This window comes from Periplaneta americana, chromosome 11 (genome assembly GCF_040183065.1).
Source record: "Periplaneta americana isolate PAMFEO1 chromosome 11, P.americana_PAMFEO1_priV1, whole genome shotgun sequence".
NCBI lineage: Eukaryota > Metazoa > Arthropoda > Insecta > Blattodea > Blattidae > Periplaneta > Periplaneta americana.
In genome coordinates this window covers 117378145-117400255 of record NC_091127.1, presented here as the reverse complement: position 1 = coordinate 117400255, position 22111 = coordinate 117378145, and the positions used below count along the sequence as shown (strand labels likewise).

Sequence of the window (22111 nt, the reverse complement as noted above, 5' to 3'; positions counted from 1 at the left end):
GGATGATTAGAGGTTTTGTGTAGTGTACAACATCATAAAAAGGACTAAATACAAAGAAACTCAACACAAACACAAGAACATAACAAATACATCACATTAACATATGAAAATAAGGAGACATACAAGATTGCATCGTCAGAAAGCAATGTGAACAAATGAGGTACAGGGAACGTCTTTCAAGAAACTAAAATACAACATTGCATTGTAGAACACAGAACACACTACAAAAACATCTCAACACACAAACAAATAAAACCTAACAGGTGTATACAAAATAACATTCAATAGTTCTGATGATTTCTACATTCGACAAACTGAAAGATCTTGTCAAACACTTACAAGGAATATATCAAGCCATAACTAAATCTCAAAGCAATTCTACCTACGCAGAATACATCACAAACTCTAACCACAACTACAGCAACATAGAAACTTACATGAAAATGCTACACATTCAACCAAAAAACCACCCACAACACATCCTCAAAACTCAATTGAATTTCAGAACATACACCCTTTTCTATACAATAAGGCACACCTCACCATAATGCGAAGGCAGAAGATGAAAAAAATAAATAAATAATAATAATAATAATAATAATAATAATAATGCTTCATTTTTTTCTGGCAGAGTTAAGGCCGTGAGTGCATATGACAAATTAAATTACATGATTACTTTATAAAGTAGTTACAATTGTGAATTTTAATATATATCCTGGAACACTGTGCATTCTAAAATAAGATGTTTCACTTTGGACTTGAAAGCGTTTAAGCTCGGGCAGTCCTTCACATCTGTAGGTAATGAATTCCAAGAATGGATAGTGTCTATTGTAAAAGATGAAAAATATGCAGAAGTTCTGTGGAGAGGGACTAACAATAGAGTGTCGTGTTGTGACAGAGTATACAGATTATGACGTGTGGATAGATTATGAAATCGTGATGCAAGATTTTCAGGGGTTGATGTGTGCAAAGCCTGATAGAGAAGGGAAAGGCAATGCAAACTGCTTCTGTCAGCCAGCCGGAGCCAAGACAATTGATTGAAAGACGGTGACATATGATTATAGAGACGGATATTACATATAAACTGAACACAGGCATTATGGACACGCTGTAATTTTTTAGTCAGATCATGGCTGAGATCGCTTAATAGAACGTCGCAGTAGTCGAACTGTGGCATGATAAGTGTCGAGACTAAGATTTGTTTTAATTTAAAAGGAAGAAAATTTTTTATTTGTCAAAGTGAGTGCAGTATAGGAAGTACTTTTTTACATATGCGTTCAGTCTCTGTGGCCCAGTTTAAGTGTTCATTGATATGAGCACCTGGATTTTTCACAGTTGCACTAAACGGGATTTCAGTGTTATTTAAAACTAGGGTGGGATAGAAGTCGATAGAAATTAAATTTCGATAGAAGTCTCTGATTTCCTAGTAAGATAGCCTGTGATTTTTCAGGATTCAGAATCAATCCAAATTTCTGTGACAAGAAGGTTAGAGATTTTAAATCCGAATTTAATTTACTTATATTGCCATTCACAGAATCAGGACTGGCGTGAATATACAATTGTAGATCATCTGCATAAAGATGGTAATGGCAGTGTTGTATTGCTTATGAGATATCATTTATATATACTGAAAACAGAAGAGGTCGTAAAACAGAACCCTGGGGAAACCCAGTCTCCACGATGAGCCATGCTGAAAACCCATCATTAAGAGAAACACTTTGCAAACGATCGCGAAGATAAGATTCCATCCAGGCGATACTGCTCTCAGAGAAACACAATACACGTAACTTGCCCAGAAGGATATCTACGTCAACTGAATTAAATGTCTTGCTGAAATCAAGTAATGTTAATATTGTCACCTGTCGATTGTCCATTGCTTCGCGTACATCTTCAGTAATTTTGAGAAGAGCTGTAGTTGTGCTGTGCCTTGACCTGAAGCCTTACTGGAAGGAATTAATAACATTATAAGAATTGAATCAGTTAAACTGGAAGGAACACGTCTCAAGAATGGTTTCATTCAGGAATCCCTAAGGCAATAATGAAGTATCGTCCAAATGGGAAATGGTCACTTGGTCGACCTATGAAAAGATGGCAAGAAAATCGCTTTTTCAGGCTATAACAGTTCTTTTGGGACTAGTACTTGACAGGATGATGATGATGATGATGATGATGATGATGATGATGATGATGATGATGATGATGATTGAAGGGTTCAGAACCATAGTGGGCCAAGCGCCATTTACTAAAACTGTAGAAAACAATGGGTAAAATGAAGTTATTACCATAATTCAATGGAAACATATAGCAAGTAATATAAAGTATACACATTCAAACTAAATGATATGTCAATCTTCATTAACCTATGGTGTTCATTTAACTTTAACCCTTGTTTTCTCCATTTTTAATAAATGGCGCTTGGCCCCTATGGCTCTGAACCCTTCAATTAAGATAATCTGTTATTTGCTTGTGAACAATATATTCCAAAGCATTTGAGAGAGCGGGAAGATTGGTGTAAAGTCACTGGGAGCAGAAGGGAAATTAATTTTTGGAAGGGGTCGCACTATGGCTTTTTTCTTCTTTCTTTTTTTCAAATTTTAAGATAAGTGGCAGTTATGAATGAGGAATTGAATATAGTAGTCATTGCAGGAAGTACGGTATAATGTTAATTATTTTATTCAAAAGAATTATACTGATTCCGTCTGTACCTAAAAACGTGTAAAAAGTAAAATTTATCTCGTGAGTGTGAAGGTTTGTTGAATAATTCACTTAATGTCAGAGTTTTAGTTTCATTGTCAATTTTTGATGGTGGTTTTGTGAAGCAATCATTAAGACTATCTGGAGGAATGTTACAATCAGTCTGTAAGTTTTTTTTTTTTTTATCAGTCCTAAGGAACGTGTGTATTTTCATATTTCAGACGAAGTAGTAGAAGGATCGATGATTTTATATGCATACCGATGCTTTGTATTTCGAATGGCTGAGTTATTCTGTTTCTTAGTGTTTTGTAGGCGTTCAGATTTTGCTCACACTTGTCTCGTCTGAAGGTTCTGTATGCGGCATCTCGTTCTGTCATAAGGTTTTTAATAGATTGAGTTATCCAAGGAGCGGGCAGTCTGGAAATTCATCTGGTTTTCACAAATGCATGCTTGTTGTATAACTCAAGTACCATGGCATTGAACATTTCGATTTTATCATCTGTGTTCGTGTTTTTGTCAACATTTTTCATCATAGTTCGAAGGAAAATGTCACATGAAGGTAAAGAATAGTAGGCGATATTATCTTTATTTAATTAATTATTTATTTATTATTTTATTTTAAAAATAGTCTATGCTCGTGAATTTATCAACAAAGGAATTTTTCTTGAGATATTATATATCAGCGTTTCTCAAACTATGGTCCGCGGACCTCCTGTGGTCCTCGAGTTCTGCCCTTGTGGTCCTTCAAAAAAAGCAGAAGAAAAAATAAAATTCAAACGAATTGCATATCACTCTATAGCTGAAAATCTCAGAGTTTGGAAATGACACATGACAATCGTCTTTCACTTTTTCTCTCAGTACTGACATTTTATGAAATTTATTACCCTATCTGTCTACTGACTTCCCACTCTACTCTCAACAACAAAAGAGGAATTTAAAGCACTATGAACGTGGTGTTTCTCGCCATCTTTTCCCTGCACATCTGGTGCCGTCCCTGTAACCCAGCCAGGGACCACTCAAAATCATAACAGAGGACCGAACCTTATCATGTTCTTATGAAAGTCATAGTTTTGCCTACACTCAGTCTGGACATTGAAATGGTCATGTACTGTACGTCATACACCAATAATACAACACTGAGGTCACAATTGAAAACTTATTTTCCAAGTAAATATGACGAATTTTCATGGGTTCGTGATAACTTTCATTGCGATATTGAAACTAACAAACTTTCATTGAGTGAAAGAGAATAGTTAATTGAACTCTCAAATGAGACTGGACTTAAAATGAAATTCCAAGCAGAAGGTATGGTTAATTTCTGGACCGCATCACAAGTGAAAAGAGAATACAGTGAACTGTACAATGGTGCTTTAGAGATTATAATTCAGTTTGTTTCTACGTATCTGTGTGAGAAAGGGTTTTCATCACTAACTCTAATAAAAACAAAGTAGGCTACCAAAATCGATTCGATGTATGTGACATTCTCTGACTTAAGCTTACCAGCATACGTCCAAATATAGAACAACTGTGCAAGAATTAGCAGGCTCATCGATCTCATTAATGCGAGCACCAACATTTATTTTTTTTTTAGTTAATAAATTAAAGATTATCCAAACTCTAATAGCCTTATTAAAGAAATAAAAATGAATTTTCTTCTATTAACATTAGCTTAAATAGTTACCGGTAATACTAATATAAAATTAATTGAATTAAATTAATTTTAATTAATTCTATTTTAAAATAAAAGTTTATTGATATTAAAATATATTAAAAAATTATAAATTTGCTTTCGAAGGGAACAAGAGTAAGGTGATCTGCAGATCTGTTCTAGAACCAACGGTCATTAACATTAGCTTAATTAGTTAATACTAATATAAAATTAATTAAATTAAATTAATTTTAATTAATTCTATTTTAAAATAAAAGTTTATTGATATGTTGTTGTTTTCTAATGCCAGGCGTTTGACAATAAAGTCATTTGGACTCTTGCACTCCAGTATTTTTCAAAGATATTATCATGACCAGCCACTGAAGCACAGATTTTGAGGTGTTCCGAATCCATTTCTTGGTTTGAGTTGCACAATGGACAGTTAGGGGACTGATATATTCCAATTCTATGCAGGTGTTTGGCCAAACAATCATGGCCTGTTGCCAATGTAAATGCAGCTACAGACGATTTTCGTGGTAAATCGGGAATTAACTGTGGATTTTGATGCAGAGAGTTCCATTTTTTCCCTTGGGATTGTGTTATCAAATTTTGTTTGTTGAAGTCTAAGCATGTAGATTTAATCAATCTTTTCACAGAGGAATACGTAGATTTAGTAACAGGTCTGTAAGTAGCAGTGCTGCCCTTCTTTGCTAAAGCATCCGCAGTCTCGTTTCCCAGGATTCCACAATGGGATGGTATCCATTGGAATACAATTATTTTATCGAGTGTTATTAGTTGAGAGAGCATTTTATTTATTTCTGCTATTTGAGATGAAGGTGTGTGTCTAGAGACTATTGATAGAATAGCTGCTTTGGAGTCTGACAATATAACTGCATTTTAAAATTTATTGATGTGGCATAGAAGATTCCTGAGACTTTCCCTTATTGCAATGATTTCACCATCAAAACTTGTTGTTCCATATCCAAGAGTTCTATAAAGTGAGAAGAGACAGCACGTAACACCTGCACCGGCACCTTGTTCTCTGGAGATCAAGGATCCGTTGGTGTATAAATGAAGCCAGTTTTGTGGAGGGTACTTAATATTAATTGTCTCTAAAGACAATTGTTTCAGTATTTCAGTGTTTACTTCTGATTTCAGTATTTCTTCTGTTAAATTTAGATTACATTCTATATTTAATAGAGTTAAAGGGTTTGGTTTAATTTGTAAGTTGTCTTTTAAATTCGGGATATTGATTTTCTGTTTTAATTCTTGAACAATGGATATGAAACTTTTTTGAGTTTTCAATCTACAGAGAGGACTGTATGAATGCCAATTGTTTCCTGGTAATCTGATAAGTTTTTCATATTGAATCGTGCTTTTTCTTCTATTGTCATTTTGATGCTGTTAATATTAGTGAGGAATCTCATAGAATCTATTGGAGTCCAAGGTTGCGGGTTCGATCCCGGGCCAGGTCGATGGCATTTAAGTGTGCTTAAATGCGACAGGCTCATGTCAGTAGATTTACTGGCATGTAAAAGAACTCCTGCGGGACAAAATTCCGGCTCATCCGGCGACGCTGATATAACCTCTGCAGTTGCAAGCGTCGTTAAATAAAACATAACAACATCTATTGGAGTTGTTTTGATTCCACCAGTAATGAGTCTGAGAGCTTGGTTTTGAACATATTCTATGTCGTTTATGAAAGGTGAAGTAATTAAAATTTCTCCGCAGTATGTCAGCACTGGCTGTATAAACATTTTGTATGTAGTGTTCAAATTATTCCTAGAGCATCCCCATTTCTTTCCTGCTAGTCTTTTTAGAAGGGAGAATCTTTTACGAGCTTTTTCAGAAATGTATTTCAAATGGTTGCTCCATGTTAACTTACTATCGAAAATAACTCCAAGATATTTGGATTCATAAGTCCTAGGAAGGTGTTGGCCATTGTATTGGATATTGAATTCTCTTTCTTTTTTACCGAGTGAAAATATTTGGTAGTTACTTTTGCTTAAATTGAGTGTCATCAAATTTGATGTATTCCATTCATGTAGTTGATTTAGAGCTTTAAGAGCAGAATTTTGAATTTTGTCTCTATGTCTGTAAGATCCGGAAGTCCACAAAACTATATCATCTGCAAATAGTGCTGTTTTCATGTTTGATTCCTCTAATAGGGAGGGTAAGTCATTTATATAAATATTGAATAAAGTTGTGCTGAGGACAGCGCCCTGAGGTAGACCTCGATATGTTTGTCTGTAACTAGAAAGTGAGTTATTGAATTTAGTGGCAATGAATCGTTGACTAAGGAATTCTGATATCCATCTGAACATATTGCTGGAGATACCTAATTTCTGGAGTTTTAGTAATAATTTATTTCTCCAAACAGAGTCATATGCTAACTGAAAGTCAATAAATATTGCCAAGGTATCTTCTTTCTTGTTAAAAGTGTCTTTTATTTCTTGGCCGAGGCATATGACTTGTTCATTGGTAGAGTGTAGTTGTCGAAAGCCGGCTTGTCTTGGTGATAAAAGATTTTGGGATTCTAAATACCAAGTTAATCTGTTGGAGATCATGGACTCCATGATTTTTGCTATCATGCTTAATAGTGCTATTGGTCGATAACTATTAACAGCATGAGCAGGTTTCCCTTTTTTGTGAATTGGTACAATGATTGCTTTTTTCCAAGCTGCAGGAATTGAGGTGTTCCATGATAAATTGAAAATCGATAAAAGTACAGACTTGGCTTTTTCCCCCAGTTTATTGATATTAAAATATATTAAAAAAATTATAAATTTGCTTTCGAAGGGAACAAGAGTAAGGTGATTCGCGGAACTGTTCTAACTTAAAAAAGTGGTCCCCACTTCGAAAAAGTTTGAGAAATGCTGTTATATATTATACAAGTCTATTTATGTAACAGACAATCACCCGGGTCTCTTGCATCTGTGGGATGAGTCTTGCCCCGATGATACCAAATGGCGCCTCTTCGTGGACTGCTTGACACGACAGAAGAAGCTGGATGCATCCAAACTGCAGGAGCTCGGCTTTCCTTTCGCTGTTCCAGTAGCTGTGATACATTATTTACAGCAGGTACGTGTGTCTTTAATGTACACGGCCATGATGTACACAGAGGTAAGTGCTAATTAGTAATTTGCATAGCAGCCATGACAGTTGGTTCTAATTCTGCCTAGGGCATGGATGTTTGTCCATTGTCAGTGTGGTGTCCTACATTATAGTAGTCATCAGTGGTTTCATGCTTTTTATTAGAGCGTAGATTCGCTGGTTCGAATCCAGCTAAGGATGATAGATTTCATGAGTGATTAATTAATTAATTAAATGCTCAGAACAATAGGTTTTCTCCATTTGTTTTCTGATATGGATATGCAAGTAAACGTCTGTGATGCTATTAATATTTTTATCTGAAATGTTAGTAGTTTTACATTTTACTAAGTGCTGCAAGTTCATAGTTTAGTCTACTTTTCTGTGGAGAATACATTTTGGAAAATGTATTGTGTGTTTTTCACGTGTTAAATTTTGCATTACCTCGTTAACATGTTTCAGCCTGCTATTGGCCATCTTCAGAACTGGTTGTCACTGGTCTTGGCGCCTTTTGTTTGTGTTTCCTGTGGGGGTGTGTTTGTGTAGTGTAATGTGGAGTCAAAGAGTTGTGTATTGAGAATTTCATTTGGATGTGTTTTTGTGTTGTGTACACTAGAACAATACGAAATATACAGATACACAAAAACACATTCAAATGAAATTCTCAACACACAACTCTTTGACTCCACATTACACTACACAAACACACCCCCACAGGAAACACAAACAGAAGGCGCCAAGACCAGCAACAACCAGTTCTGCAGAGGGCCAATAGCAGGCTGAAACATGTTAACGAGGTAATGTAAAATTTAACACGTGAAAGACACATAATACGTTTTCCGAAGTGATATAATGTTAAAAGTTGTGTAATGAAGATAATAAATAAATAATAATAAATTTAGCCCGTACACATCCCCAAAGGGCAAGGGCCTCCTGTTGTCACAGGGAATTGCTCATAAGTAGGTTCCTAAGGTGAGCGAGTCCTTGGGAGCTTGGTCATTTTACTGATATTTCTTCGTTTCACTGTTCCTGACTTCCCTCTTCGATCATTTTTACTATACTCATCCCCCACACTTCCTCATAACACTTCACGCGAGTTACACTCACTGTCGTTGACTTTCTGTCCTATTTGGTGCTTGCTGATTCATGTTTGGTGCCAGCTGCCTCCATACTTCTCTATCTCGTGCCACTCTCGACCATTGACTTCCTGCTCTGGTTCTGAAGTAGTCCGCCCATCTGGTTTTTTGTCGTCCCACGTGCCGTCGTCCTTCTCTCGGGTCCCACATTGTGGTGCGATTCGTCCATTTCTGGTGATCCATACGTGCTACGTGGCCGCCCCATTTCCATTTTAGGTTTTCTGCCCTTTCTACTACATCGCGCATTTTATATGTAGAATACATTTTGATGATGTAGGATATAGGTACAAATTCCAATTATTTTGAAGAGATGTGCTGCCAAACAATCATGTCCAGTTACTAGTCTGAAGATAGCCACTACTGTTCTTCTTGGAGAATTAGGACTCAAATTTTTATTATTCAAAATTTCGCAGCAATGTTTATTTTCAGTAAATTTTTGGTAGTGTCATTACTACTATTTTCCTACTCTTGCTGCTGCTGCTGCTTGAGGTATTGAGGTTGGTTATGCTACTTGTGGAGCTACTGCTACTGCTACTTGCGGTGGTGTTAGTACTCTATCTGTCTGACATTGCTGATGAATAAATAGGAAGTACAGTGTATAGTATGATTTCAGTGGAAATGGGGTATAATTAAAAAACTGAAATGCGACAATTGTTGTTAATCAACTGTCTGAATACAGGTTTGAACCTCATAACACCAATAAGACATTACTCATGAGGCAACTAAGCCGGGAGATAATGGGATAGATTGGCCACTTCCTTTCCCCCTCCATTGCATACATCGCTGACTAGTAACATATTAGACTAATAGCCAGTAAATTTAAAGTAATTTATTTTCTCAGAAAAAAAAATATATATAGTAATGTATAACTTACTTACAGCTTTTAAGGAACCCGGAGGTTCATTTCCGCCCTCATATGATCCCACCATCAGTCCCTATCCTGAGCAAGATTAATCCAGTCTCTACAATCATATTCCACCTCCCTCAAATTCATTTTAATATTATCCTCCCATCTACATCTCGGCCTCCCCAAAGGTCTTTTTCCCTCCAGCCTTCCAACTAACACTCTATATGCATTTCTGGAATCGTCCATATGTGCTACATGCCCTGCCCATCTCTAAAGTCTGGATTTAATGTTCCTAATTATGTCAGGTGAAGAACATAATACAAGCAGTTCTGCGTTGTGTAACTTTTTCCATTCTCCTGTAACTTCATCCCTCTTGGCACCAGATGTTTTCCTAAGCACCTTATTCTCAAACACCCTTAACTCTGTTCCTCAAAGTGAGAGCCCAAGTTTCACAACCATACAAAACAACTGGTAATATAACTGTTTTATAAATTCTAACTTTCAGCTTTTTTGAGAGCAGACTGGATGACTAGAGCTTCTCAACCGAATAATAACAAGGCATTTCCCATATTTATTCTGCGTTTAATTTTCTCTCGAATGTTGTTTATATTTGTTTACTGTTGCTCCAAGATATTTGAATTTTTCCACCTTTTCAAAGGATAAATTTCCAATTTTTATATTTCCATTTCATACAATATTCTGGTCACGAGACATAATCATATACTTTATATATCGAGAAAGAACAAACAACTGAAGGCCTGTTCCCACTTAGCGGAATCGAATCGAAAAGTCTGCTGCTGCTCACATCTATAATTGACCTGAACAGTACTTTTGTGTTTTGTCATACAAAAGGAGACAATTCCACACAAGATGTATTAATTTTTCTTCGTTCATATTAATTTGTGATTTTTGTATACGTACTATTTCAGCAATAACTTTCAATAGTAAATGAATTAAGCCACCAAGAGTGGATATGGTTCATTTGTTTTTTTCACAAAGGCTTCACGAGAACTTACGATCATACCCGAACACAACATAACACCAAAATTCATATTGTTAACACAATGAAGTGGTTATTATATTTTATTCAAATAACTTAGCAGTTCATCAGTGAAAAATGTTATGTTTCACCTGCAGGAATATGTCGGGTACCTAACAGAAACAGAAGTGGATGTACTTCTTGCTCAAGCTGCTACAGTCAAAACCACGAGTGCTTTAGAACTAGCTGCCATTTCAATGAAAATGTTAACACCAAGACTGCTGTACCTGTCTACCATCTTTCACCGAGGTGTGGCCACAATTCTGTTTCTGCTCGCTGCTTGTGGCTTCATCTTGAAAGATGTGAGTGAATTTATTACATCATTTGTGTACCCTGATATTTACAGCTCGATTCTAGGTATTATTAGTGAAGACACGAATATTTCAATTACTTATTACTAATTATCTTGCCTGATATTTTATGTAATACATATTTCATGTTTTTCACGTAATGTCTTTGATCCCCGCTATAGACATATTGTCACAAGTAACTCAAGTTTTAATTTAAATGCAAACAAATTTTTATATATTGTTTGGATGATAGATGTCCAAAAAAAAAATAGACACTCATAAGTCAAAATACAGTATTTTTGATACCAGTATAGTCCTAGATATATGCAGCTTGCATCATTACACAGCATAATAATCTAAGCAGATTTTATTTTTAATTTATTTATTTCATAGTCATGTCAACTATGATGTAATACTACGACTATTTATTGGAAATGGTACATTGATTTCCATTTTGCTGTCATGTACTGCCAGACCACAGCTATACCTCCCAAATGAAAGTCCAGTGTCATATGATTGAGTCACATCAATTGGTTCTAAAGAGTTTTATTCATTCTGTCATTCTGACAGACTTTGTTATTCATTCTAAGTAATTTTATTTTCCATTCTTGCTCAAGCTGCTACAGTCAAAACCGCGCTGTTATGTAGGAGAAAAATGTGTGTGGTAGACTTGTATTCTATGCAGGTGTTTGGCCAAACAGTCATGGCCTGTTGCCAATCTAAATGCAGCTACAGACGATTTTTGTGGTAAATCAGGAATGAATAGGCATAGACCTATTGTAAGTAAGGATATTTTTGTATGGCATATGTTGTAATACATGAGGGAAGTACTTAATAGAAAGTCTCTGGTCTTAAAAAGAACTTTTTCTTTAATTGCTGATATACAAAATAATGTTATAAATCAATTAAAGAGCACTTTTTTTTCGAATAGACCTACATCGCGAGGTGATAACCAGAGGGTTCTAATCTATTTTTTTTTTTTTTGCATTTTTTGGGTTTTTCTTATAAATGAGTTCATTAGAACAGACCATTGCAAGTGGGCAGCCCTCGTGATGCCCCGGGTTCATTGGAGCCGTGCCAAGCCCCGGAGAGAGACAGCGAGTGAGTGGGAAAGAGACGGAGGGTTGCATGTGTTCAAGGGGTAGAGTGAGCCAGTAAGGTACATGGCACATTTTATGACACATAGGAAGAATTCAAGAATTACAACAATTGGCCATTACAAAATAATACAACAAAATAAAATTGTCCTTTTTTTCTGTACTTAGGAAGACAATAATGACATTTCTTTGATTTCTTTCCCTTTCAACTATATCAGGGAATATTATTTGAATACAATGAATGCGTAACACTTCTTCCAACGTAACATTGAACAAACATGACCTAGTTTTACTCTTATTCAGGTTCATGACTGAGAATATGTGTTCGCAAAGGTATATACAGGCAAACGTAACAATTAACTTGCCTGTTAATGCGTGGATAAACGGAAACTCTTTTTGTTCCAAGTTCTTATAAAACGCAACGAGGCCACTTGGAATATTGTAATATCTATCTTTCAAAATTGTGTGACACTGAAGCCTTATCAATTCTCTTTGGAATTTGACTGGAGCCTGACTTCGTCACTATACAAAAAATACATACTTAGTTAAACGGACAGAAAATTCTTTAACAGTTTAACAAACGTTTTTATAATAATTCCCATACCGGTACATTGTTGACAACTGTTCAAAATAAACTTACTATAATCTAACCATAAATTTAAATCATATTGCCCTTAGAGTACTTAATTAGGTGAAATGATATTTACCTCGTCGTAAGAAGACTGCATTTCGACCTTTAGTTTCGTTATTAATGCCTTCCTCTTTTCTCCGATAATATGAGCGTGGGTATCAGAATGTTTAACTTCAAAGTGACGCTTAATGTTGTACGTTTTTGTCTGTACAATGATATGACATATTAAACATTGAACAGTGTCGTCAGATTAGACAAGATACAAACCCTTCCAAGAGTGGTTAAATCCTGAACCGACTGTCGACGCACTTCTCTTCATTTTTATTCAAAACAGTTACGCACAAACGATAGTACACCATATGGATGAATGGCTGACTGATGGAACGCATAACCCAGCAATGTCTGCAGAATGTCATCGAACAGACGAGTAGAGTTGATGATCGTATGCATTCGTACACCGCCACAGCTGTAGCGACAGAGAGGAGTGGAGTTCCACCCAGGGCAGACACAGGGCAGCATTCAGGCACCCTAGCCCTCAAACGCTGTGTTGGAATGGTCTACATTAGAACATTCTCTATCACATTTAGTGGAGATTGAATTAGTATGATGAACTGTTTCTGTGGAAACCATAGGATAATTTGGTTTTATCTACAAAAGTTGACTATTGATAACCAAAAAGTTTGATCTGCGAAACTCGTCTAATCTGAGAACTCTATACACTTAATTATCTTTATATTGTTTTATTATCAAGTAAATAATGAATTATATTAATGACCCTTTAAAATGCATATTATGGATAGTGAATCATTTACTGATTAAGACTGCACTGAGTCAGAAAATATTCGACACTTCATAAGATCTAAACTTAAACAAAATAAAAAAGAGAAAATTAAGATCTGTGAAAGTAAGGCTCTCATAACTAATAGAGTCGGGCAAATCGGACTACAAAATGATAAATTGTCAATTGCACTAAAATGAAAAGTTACTAAATGCAGCTTTTTAAATTTCTGGAAAGCTTGTTCCTTCGTTAGTATCCACTAATTAGTCCGTACACGTAACTTAAGAACATGAAAGAATAGAGTGATTTAGATTAAGTGGTTGCATTGTCCAGTTCCTGCCTTCTTGCGGTGAATAGAACCCCTGGAAAGGTGATTTGATATACCTATATTTATATTAACATTTACATCCATGTAACGTGGACATCACAATTTTGTATCCGGTGCCACAAATACATTCATTACTGATATAGGCCTACCTTTTGTAGACGCTCTTATAATTTAACTTTCGACCCCATTTAAATTGATCAGTATTCCCACCTTTAAAACCTAACAACTTAATTTAATAATAATCTGTGGCGCTACAGCCCGTGAAGGGCCTAGACCGACCAGCCGGCTGCTGGCTTCACGCCCACATGCCGAAGCAGAGGTGAACGATCATCCAACCAGAATGGAGGTATCGTGTGGTTAGCACGATGATCACCCCAGCCGTTATAGCTGGTATTCGCAACCAGATTTCGCTACCTATCGTAGCTCCCCAAGTAAATCACAATGCTGGGTGGGCACCAGTCCCATACACTGGCCGAAATTTCATGAGAAAATTTCTTCCCACATGAGGACTCGAACCAGCGCGCATTCCGTAACGCGAGTCCTAGGCGGGATGCCTTAGACCACAATGCCACGGCACGGGACAACAAATTTAGATAATTCAAAATGGACACTTTTACAACACCGTTCTAGATATTCAGTTCACTTATATCGAAGACACACTGTTTCTAATAATATTTGTTACTAAAACATACTACACCATTGTCCAATATGTTCGTTATTATGTCTGTTTCTTGTGTACATTTCATTTTCAGATCTCACTAATTTTCTACATATTAGACTTTGCTATCCTAGCTAGCCTCCTCCACCATACTCCTCACCTATTTTCATTACCTCTATCGTCTTACTTAACTTCCTATTACACTCCTCTAATTCATATTTTATTTTACTTACTATGTCCTTAGCCGTCTCTGGACCAGAAACATCCACTTCACCCTTTCTGTTATAAACTCGTCTTTCTTTTTCTTCTCTTCATTTCTAACCATTTCAGCCCATGCACTCACTGAAACAATTTCACTTCTCCTCTCGGCACTGACTGACTTTCCTTCCTGCTAATCTAGTTAAATCACTTCCAGAATCACTTGAATTTTTACTCGTGTCACTAAACTTCGTTGCATTTGTGGTACTTAAGCTGCTCTTATCTGGTTTCTTCACATATGTTTTCTTCTTCTGTATTCTTGATCTCAGCATTTCCTGGTTCTGTCTCGCTTCCTCCGGCGCGATCTGCAATTCAGCCAATTCTCCGTCGTTTACACATACCTAGTCAACGATCTTATTGTGATAGTTACTTTACACCACAATTACTGATTGAAAACACTGTCCATCACCTGTCACGTATATTTTGTCCCAGTTCGAATTCCGATCTTCGCATAACCTCTGTTTAGTTGGGCTGGTTGATATTAATCCATGCCAATGTTTTTCTTCAATTTCCCTATTTTCCAGTCCCTGGGAGAGTGAATATGGCCAGTTCAGTAAATAATAAATATACAGTCAACTCCGGATATAGTGAACCTCTGTGGACTTGCATATTTCGTTCACTATATCCGAGGTTCATTAAATTCGAAGTGTCTCTCCCCTAACCTTAAATGATAGAAATGAATGAAATTGTGAACAAGAAAATAAAATGCTATACAGTAATTAAAATATTTCATTTTTGTGGAATTCATTACACTCTCCCCCTCTCTCTCACTCTCTCTCTCTCTCTCTCTGTTTTTTGTGTGCATGTGTATGTTTTTTTGTGTTTTTTTGATAGCATTATCACTATTAAGAGAATAATATTGTCTTCATCCATTCTCCTTCTGCTGCCTGTTGATGAGGTTGGAAAGACAGAGCATTTTTCTTCGAAGACATTCTGTGTACAAAATGTTTCTCTCATTGGTGGTAATGTCACTTAATCATTCCCGTAAGCATTCCCTCTAGGTATGGCATATTATAACTGTAGATCCTTTTGCTACTGTAGCATTGTGCTTTGTGTACAATGGGATGCAATCTCAATAGCACCAGATGATGGTAATGATGATTAATGGAACCATGGTGGAATGCCAGTGAGGCAAATGGAAGTATACCCGCGAGAATGTACAAACAAACACTGTTCTTGTTCACCATAAATTCCACTTGGACCCTCCAGGATTGGAACTCCTGTTATGGTTGTGGAAAGATGAAGCTATAGGTGTTCAGTCAATAATGCACCCTGTGTACAAAATGTGCAAGAATAATATAGCTAAATTTATATAATTTTAGGCAATGCCGTGGTTCTACTTCGATGGTAAAATGCTGCTGCAGAAGTATGTTGAAGCCACACAGTATGGAAAAGTGGAAAAGGCCTTATGCAGTACACAGGTATGTACAGTAACGCTGATGAAAGTTATTTTTTTAGAAGAAAATGTTACGAGATATTATGATTAGAGTTACAGTACTATGTATATAAAGTTGTATTTGTTCAATTACTATTGATACACGTTCACAATTTGTTTTTTTTTTTTTTTTAATTTCATATCTTTTTATTCAACATTTTTCCAGTTTGTTATGTAAGGAGTATGAAAAAATAATTGTTTCCATTGATCAATTCCATTAAAATTGTAGATCTTTATGGTGGCCTTTGTGACAGTTTTCATAATGGGAACAACTGGATAATACGCACGGTACACCAACGTTGGCAGTCGACGTTGCTCGCTGGCCACTAGTCACCGGGCCATACCGAGTTGTGTCAAACAAAAGAGAATCGAAATGGTGATAGTAAAATTCGCGACTGTATTCTTAAATAATTCACTCCATTAGTCAAGTGCGTGGTTTATTCAGTACAACGGCGGTGTTTTGAATGCACCAAAAAAAAAAAATGAAGATGTAGTAATATCATAAAGTAGTTTATCACACCGTAATAAAGGGGGGGTAAATGTGTGTTTTAGGGAATATCATTAAAATGAAGGAAAGTAAATTTCCGGTTAATGTTCGCCAAAGAGTTAAGTACGTAATTATGACCGCGTTGCAGTTTTATTTGTGATCTATAGAAAATACCTCGTCTTTTATGAAGAAAAGTTTTAGAGACCATGAAATTATCCACCACTTCCATCATATTATTGTTTATGAATATTACGAAACAAAAACTATCATAAGGGCTATGACCGATAGGATCATCTTGGCTGTCTATGTATGCACGGACTTGGTTAATAAAAATCTAAACTAACCAACCTAACCTTCGTATATGCAAGATGTGTAACCGGAGCAAGAAAGGATCTTCTTGATTTGATCTGGAATGTACACACGAAAATAAATTCAAGTAAGGATCACGTTGCCACTGCATGAGAGGTCTGCTCATGCACCACAGCAAAACTGTTCCTGTCACGAGCTCCTCATCTAAGACATGTAATCTACTCGCAATATTTACGCAAATGCATCTTGTCGCTAACAGTGGTACTATCTCTCAGTAATTTCAGAACGAAGGAGATAGAAAAAAAATTCTCCTTCTAACGACCCCAAGGACCAATGTCATGTTCTTATGTTGGCGACATTGTGCATTTAGTTAAATTTGGTCGTAACTGTAACGGCACTGTTCAAAGCTACCATAGCAAATTCTCCAGTTTAGAGTCATAATGTCTTTTAATGTTTGCTTTGTAAATTTCTGTGAGCATTTTTGAACATAGTAAGCATCTCACATTTTCACCTCTGAGCAACAAACATATTGTTTCCCTTATTCTTTGTGGGACTGAAAAGTATGCTTTCCTGAGCACCTTGGTAGAGACATAGCACCATGCGAACGGTAGAGCCACACCACTTATATTATATTGATGTACCGAAGTACATATGATATTTTCATGAAGGATTCTGTGTTATCATATGATGAAGGATCGGTGGAGTGGAGAAAAATTCTCTCTGGCACCGGGATTCGAACCCGGGTTTTCAGCTCTATGTGCTGACACTCTATCCACTAAGCCACACCGGATTCCAATTCTGATGCCGGATTGAATCCTTTCATTTTTAAGTTCCATCCCTTATTTTCCCTTTAGTGAACAACCCTCATGCACTGTGTCACAGATGTGTGACAGTGGCACAATGTCCAACTCACTAATGTGCAGAGGTGCACTCATTACGAGTGACTATGTGGTACGTAAAGTTGAAAATCCGGGTACGAATCCCGGTGCAGGAGAGAATTTTTCTGTGCTCCACCGATCCTTCATGTGATAATGCAGAATTCCTGCATGAAAATATCATATGTAATTCGGTACATCGCTATAATATGATATGCGTATATAATCACTTAGTGATTTAAGACGGCGCTCATTCCGTCGGATCCCAGCCACTTAGTCACTCGTAATGAGTGCACCTCTGCACATTAGTGTGTTGGACATTGTGCCACTGTCACACATCTGTGACACAGTGCATGAGGGTTGGCCACTAAATGGAAACCAAGAGGTGGAGCTTAAACTGAGAGGATTCAATCCGGCATCAGAATTGGAATCCGATGTGGCTTAGCGGATAGAGCGTCAGCACGTAGAGCTGAAAACCCGGGTTCAAATCCCGGTGCCAGAGAGAATTTTTCTCCGCTCCACCGATCTTTCATCACACCACTTATGTTCGCAGCTTTGTTTACAAATGACTGTATGCAGGTACAGGGGAGGGGTGGGTGTAGTGTCTGTTCCAGCCTATGCTCTTGATGACGTCATATCCCCTCTGTTAACATGATAACCATTTTGCTGACCTCTGGTCTACAACACCGACAATATCAGTCCTCAGTAACATCTGAACCTGTGTTTCTGTCGCACTTGTTTTCATTAAAACTTTTCAGTGTGAACAGACCTGTCTGTCCTCTGGCACATGAGCACTCATTGCCCCCCCCCCCCAAAATTTTATTAGACAGAAGGTGGAATGGGACTGTCTGCATAGGAATGCTCTATACTGCCTGTGTCTCACGAGAACTCCCTAATGCTTATAGTCACGCCTCTTAAGTCTGCTCGGACCATCATGGTAGCTGCAGCATGCAGAATGGTAGCATATTACATGTTCTGAAAACATTATCGTATGCCATTCCAGGGATCTTTACTGTTATAATACTGGAGACTCTGATGAACACCATCACTATTGTCTCTGATTTCGATTTCGGAAAATGTATGTGCACACTAGGTCACTCTTCATTCAGTCTGGACAACTGCTGAATTTTATTATCATAGAGCAGTGTTTCTTAAAGTATGTTGCTGGGTTTCTGTGAGCCCTATATGATTTTAAATTTTGCTTTATACTTAGTGGACACTATAAAAATATAATCTTCATCTTACGATGTTTGGTGACGTATACACGTCCGTTGATGTGACATATTAATGAATTTAAATACTATTATAGTCACTATAATAGTATTTAAATTCATCTATAAAAATATATAAAAGTTACGAAGATATGAATCTATAATAACATGAAACTACCGATAATGATGATATTATTATTATTATTACTTACTTACTTACAAATGGCTTTTAAGGAACCCGAAGGTTCATTGCCGCCCTCACATAAGCCCGCCATCGGTCCCTATCCTGTGCAAGATTAAGCCAGTCTCTATCATCATACCCCACCTCCCTCAAATCCATTTTAATATTATCCTCCCATCTACGTCTCGGCCTCCCTAAAAGTCTTTTTCCCTCCGGTCTCCCAACTAACACTCTATATGCATTTCTATTATTATTATTATTATTATTATTATTATTATTATTATTATTATTATTATTATTATTATTATTATTAAACATCTAAACGGAAGTCGACCTGGTTGGCGAGTTGGTATAGCGCTGGCCTTCTATGCCCAAGGTTGTGGGTTCGATCCTGGGCCAGGTCGATGACATTTAAATGTTCTTAAATGCGACAGGCTCATGTCAGTAGATTTACTGGCATGTAAAAGAACTCCTGCGGGACAAAATTCCGGCACATCTGGCGACGCTGATATAACCTCTGCAGTTGCGAGCGTTGTTAAATAAACCATAACAGTCCATTTCTAAACGGAAAATAATACTTATTACTTTCATCACTGGATTCTCTGTGTCTAAATCATTCCAAATCAAATCGCACAGCAACAAAACACGACCTAGTAAATAGTCGAACTTTTTTTTTCATGAATTCCAGACATCAAATAAGGAGACACGTATTGTTTTATTTCCACAATTATTAATTATTTGTGTAGTTATGACTATTTGAATTTACGCAAATTATGCGCGCACTGTTACATAAGCTCACTTGGAACTCTGTGTTTACATATAATTGAGATTTGGGGTTTGGCGCATTTGAAAGACTAAATACAATACTTTTTATTACTTTAGACCTATCACAAATAAATTTAAAATTTGGTGTAACTTTTTAATCATTTCTTTATTAAAGCAAAATTACTACATTAAATAGGCAAGTTAAAAATCTGAAAAATATATATATATATAGACTTGTTTCCTGATGTATTATCTGTAAACTACTGCATTTAAAAATGTGGGATCTGCATACTTACATTTGCAACAATTTATTTTCCGGAGGCATGCACGTACTTGCAATCCCAGCTAATGAACTGTTTGTGGCCATAGGCCTACACGTAACTTACACGTGTGCTAGAAGGCTGCGTGCGGAAAGTTTTACGAAATCCCACTTTGCATATAATAACTGATATGTCCCACTACACTACAAATGCTTCATTCATCAAATGATTAATACCTTGAGGAACAGTAAATATCTTATCTAAATTTATTGTATTATTGCCAGCTCAGCTAAGAGGGGGAGCCCTTCACAACGCTGTATGTTTATACTGTACTATATAGTCAAGTGTTTAACGATATAAAGGCTGGCTAATAAAGTTTTGGAACTCTCTACAGTGACGAAGGTGCTGGAGTTCTACAGATCAGACGAAGTGAGTAGGATAATGGCTGAAGAAAAGAATTTTGTTAGTGTGAAAAAGGGTGGTCAAAAAGTTCATAAGCAGAAAATATTAATTTTATGTAATCTTAAGGAAAGGTACAAGTATTTCAAGGACAAATATCCAGTCCTTGAAATACTTGTATGTTACATAAAATTAATATGATATATTTTGTATATGATCTGATATTATTTCCATTGAAGAAAATTATCTACTACACTGTGACAATACACAAAAAAATAACACGAAACTAAATGCACTATAATTCTATTCTCATAACATAACTATCCTGATAGTTACAAATAGGCTAGTCTGAATTAAATACTGATACTTGGTGGTATCAGTTACGTCATTCGTCAATAAAATTATTCTCATTCATGCTTCTGTGAAGAACGTACTTCTTCAGAAGAAAAGTGTTTTCTTTGATGAAGTCATAAAAATCCATGCATGAAAACCCTTAAGTGACTTTAATCTGAAGCAGTGCTTTTACCTTATTTGCTTGGAATCTGTTTGTTTCAACTGTCCAAACAGTTATCAAAAAGAAAAGAAACAATACAAAAATTCTGCAACTTTCTTAAAATTGTTACATTTCATTTAACTTTCGAAAACTTCAAAACACAGATTTACACCTTTCAGTTCTGTGGTCGAGTGTCTTTCTTTTCCTTTGACTTTCTCCACATTTAAAACATTTTTAAGTACAAAATTCACGAGTGCGACCTCAAGAAGTTTGTCAATATTGATGACAACATTAGGATTAGAAATGAGTGAATTTATAAACTTAACTGATTTCTCAACATTTCTCCAGTTATTTTATTAATACATCCGCCTGCCATAACAGATGACCATATAGGTCCGGAAAACAATTTCAGAAAAATACGTATATGGAATAGAGAGAAATAAGAAATATTTCAATACAATAGGTAGTAATCGTAGTAGAATATGCAATTTAGAAAGTTTAAAAATTAAACATTATATGAATATGTAAAATGCCTATGGGTTTCTTTAAGATATTTAAACAAATATTTTAGCATCGTGGGATGTCATATCATATTGTTTTAAAATATCAGTAGTACCTACATGTATAAGCTGATCTGCGTGCATCACCTCTTACTGTATGTGTAATCAATTGCATTATATCTCTCACTCAAGTGAAGAACACATGGGCGGTAAATTACTTTTTTCCTTGATCAACCGCTAAGACTTTAGATACATCCTTTTTGAACTGTACAGTTGGGTCCAATATTACAGTCTTTTTTGTCTGTCTATTAAGAGCAACTATATTCGTATTAATTGCTCAGCATCCTCAAAACTTCCCTCCCATAGTTCGAGATATGAAATGCACTGGTTATAAAAGTTCAGAATATTTTCTTCGAAAACTTTTCTTTCATTTCACCTTCAGTGATCAATATTAAGTTTATGTTTAGCTATCTGGGGAATGAATTTATATTTTCTCCTGGAAATGAGCATTGTAGTCAGTGATTGCACTGGTTTGGTCCCTTTTGTACCTTTAAAACCTAAGTGCACAGTAGCCATTACCATTGATGACTATGTAGCAGGTGCCAATATCTTGAAGAATGTAGCAACTGATATTTATTACTCTCCTCTCCTTTCCAAGCCCGAGCCAGAAAATATGGACATTTCATTACTTTTTTACTTGTA

General features: G+C 36.2%; 2 protein-coding genes across 3 annotated transcripts in view; both read left to right on the top strand.

Moving 5' to 3' along the window:
- The window catches only part of LOC138709264 (uncharacterized), a 293926-nt gene that overhangs the window by 66217 nt on the left and 205598 nt on the right, over positions 1-22111 (top strand). The gene's annotated exons all lie outside the window — the stretch shown is intronic.
- The window catches only part of LOC138709263 (constitutive coactivator of peroxisome proliferator-activated receptor gamma-like), a 59716-nt gene that overhangs the window by 35191 nt on the left and 2414 nt on the right, over positions 1-22111 (top strand). The window contains exons 4-6 of one of the 2 annotated variants that reach the window (XM_069839919.1): positions 7254-7423; positions 10553-10756; positions 15817-15915. In XM_069839919.1, the coding sequence (XP_069696020.1) occupies positions 7254-7423; positions 10553-10756; positions 15817-15915 (473 nt within the window). The remainder of the gene's footprint in view (positions 1-7253; positions 7424-10552; positions 10757-15816; positions 15916-22111) is intronic. The other variant, XM_069839920.1, reaches the window with a different exon arrangement.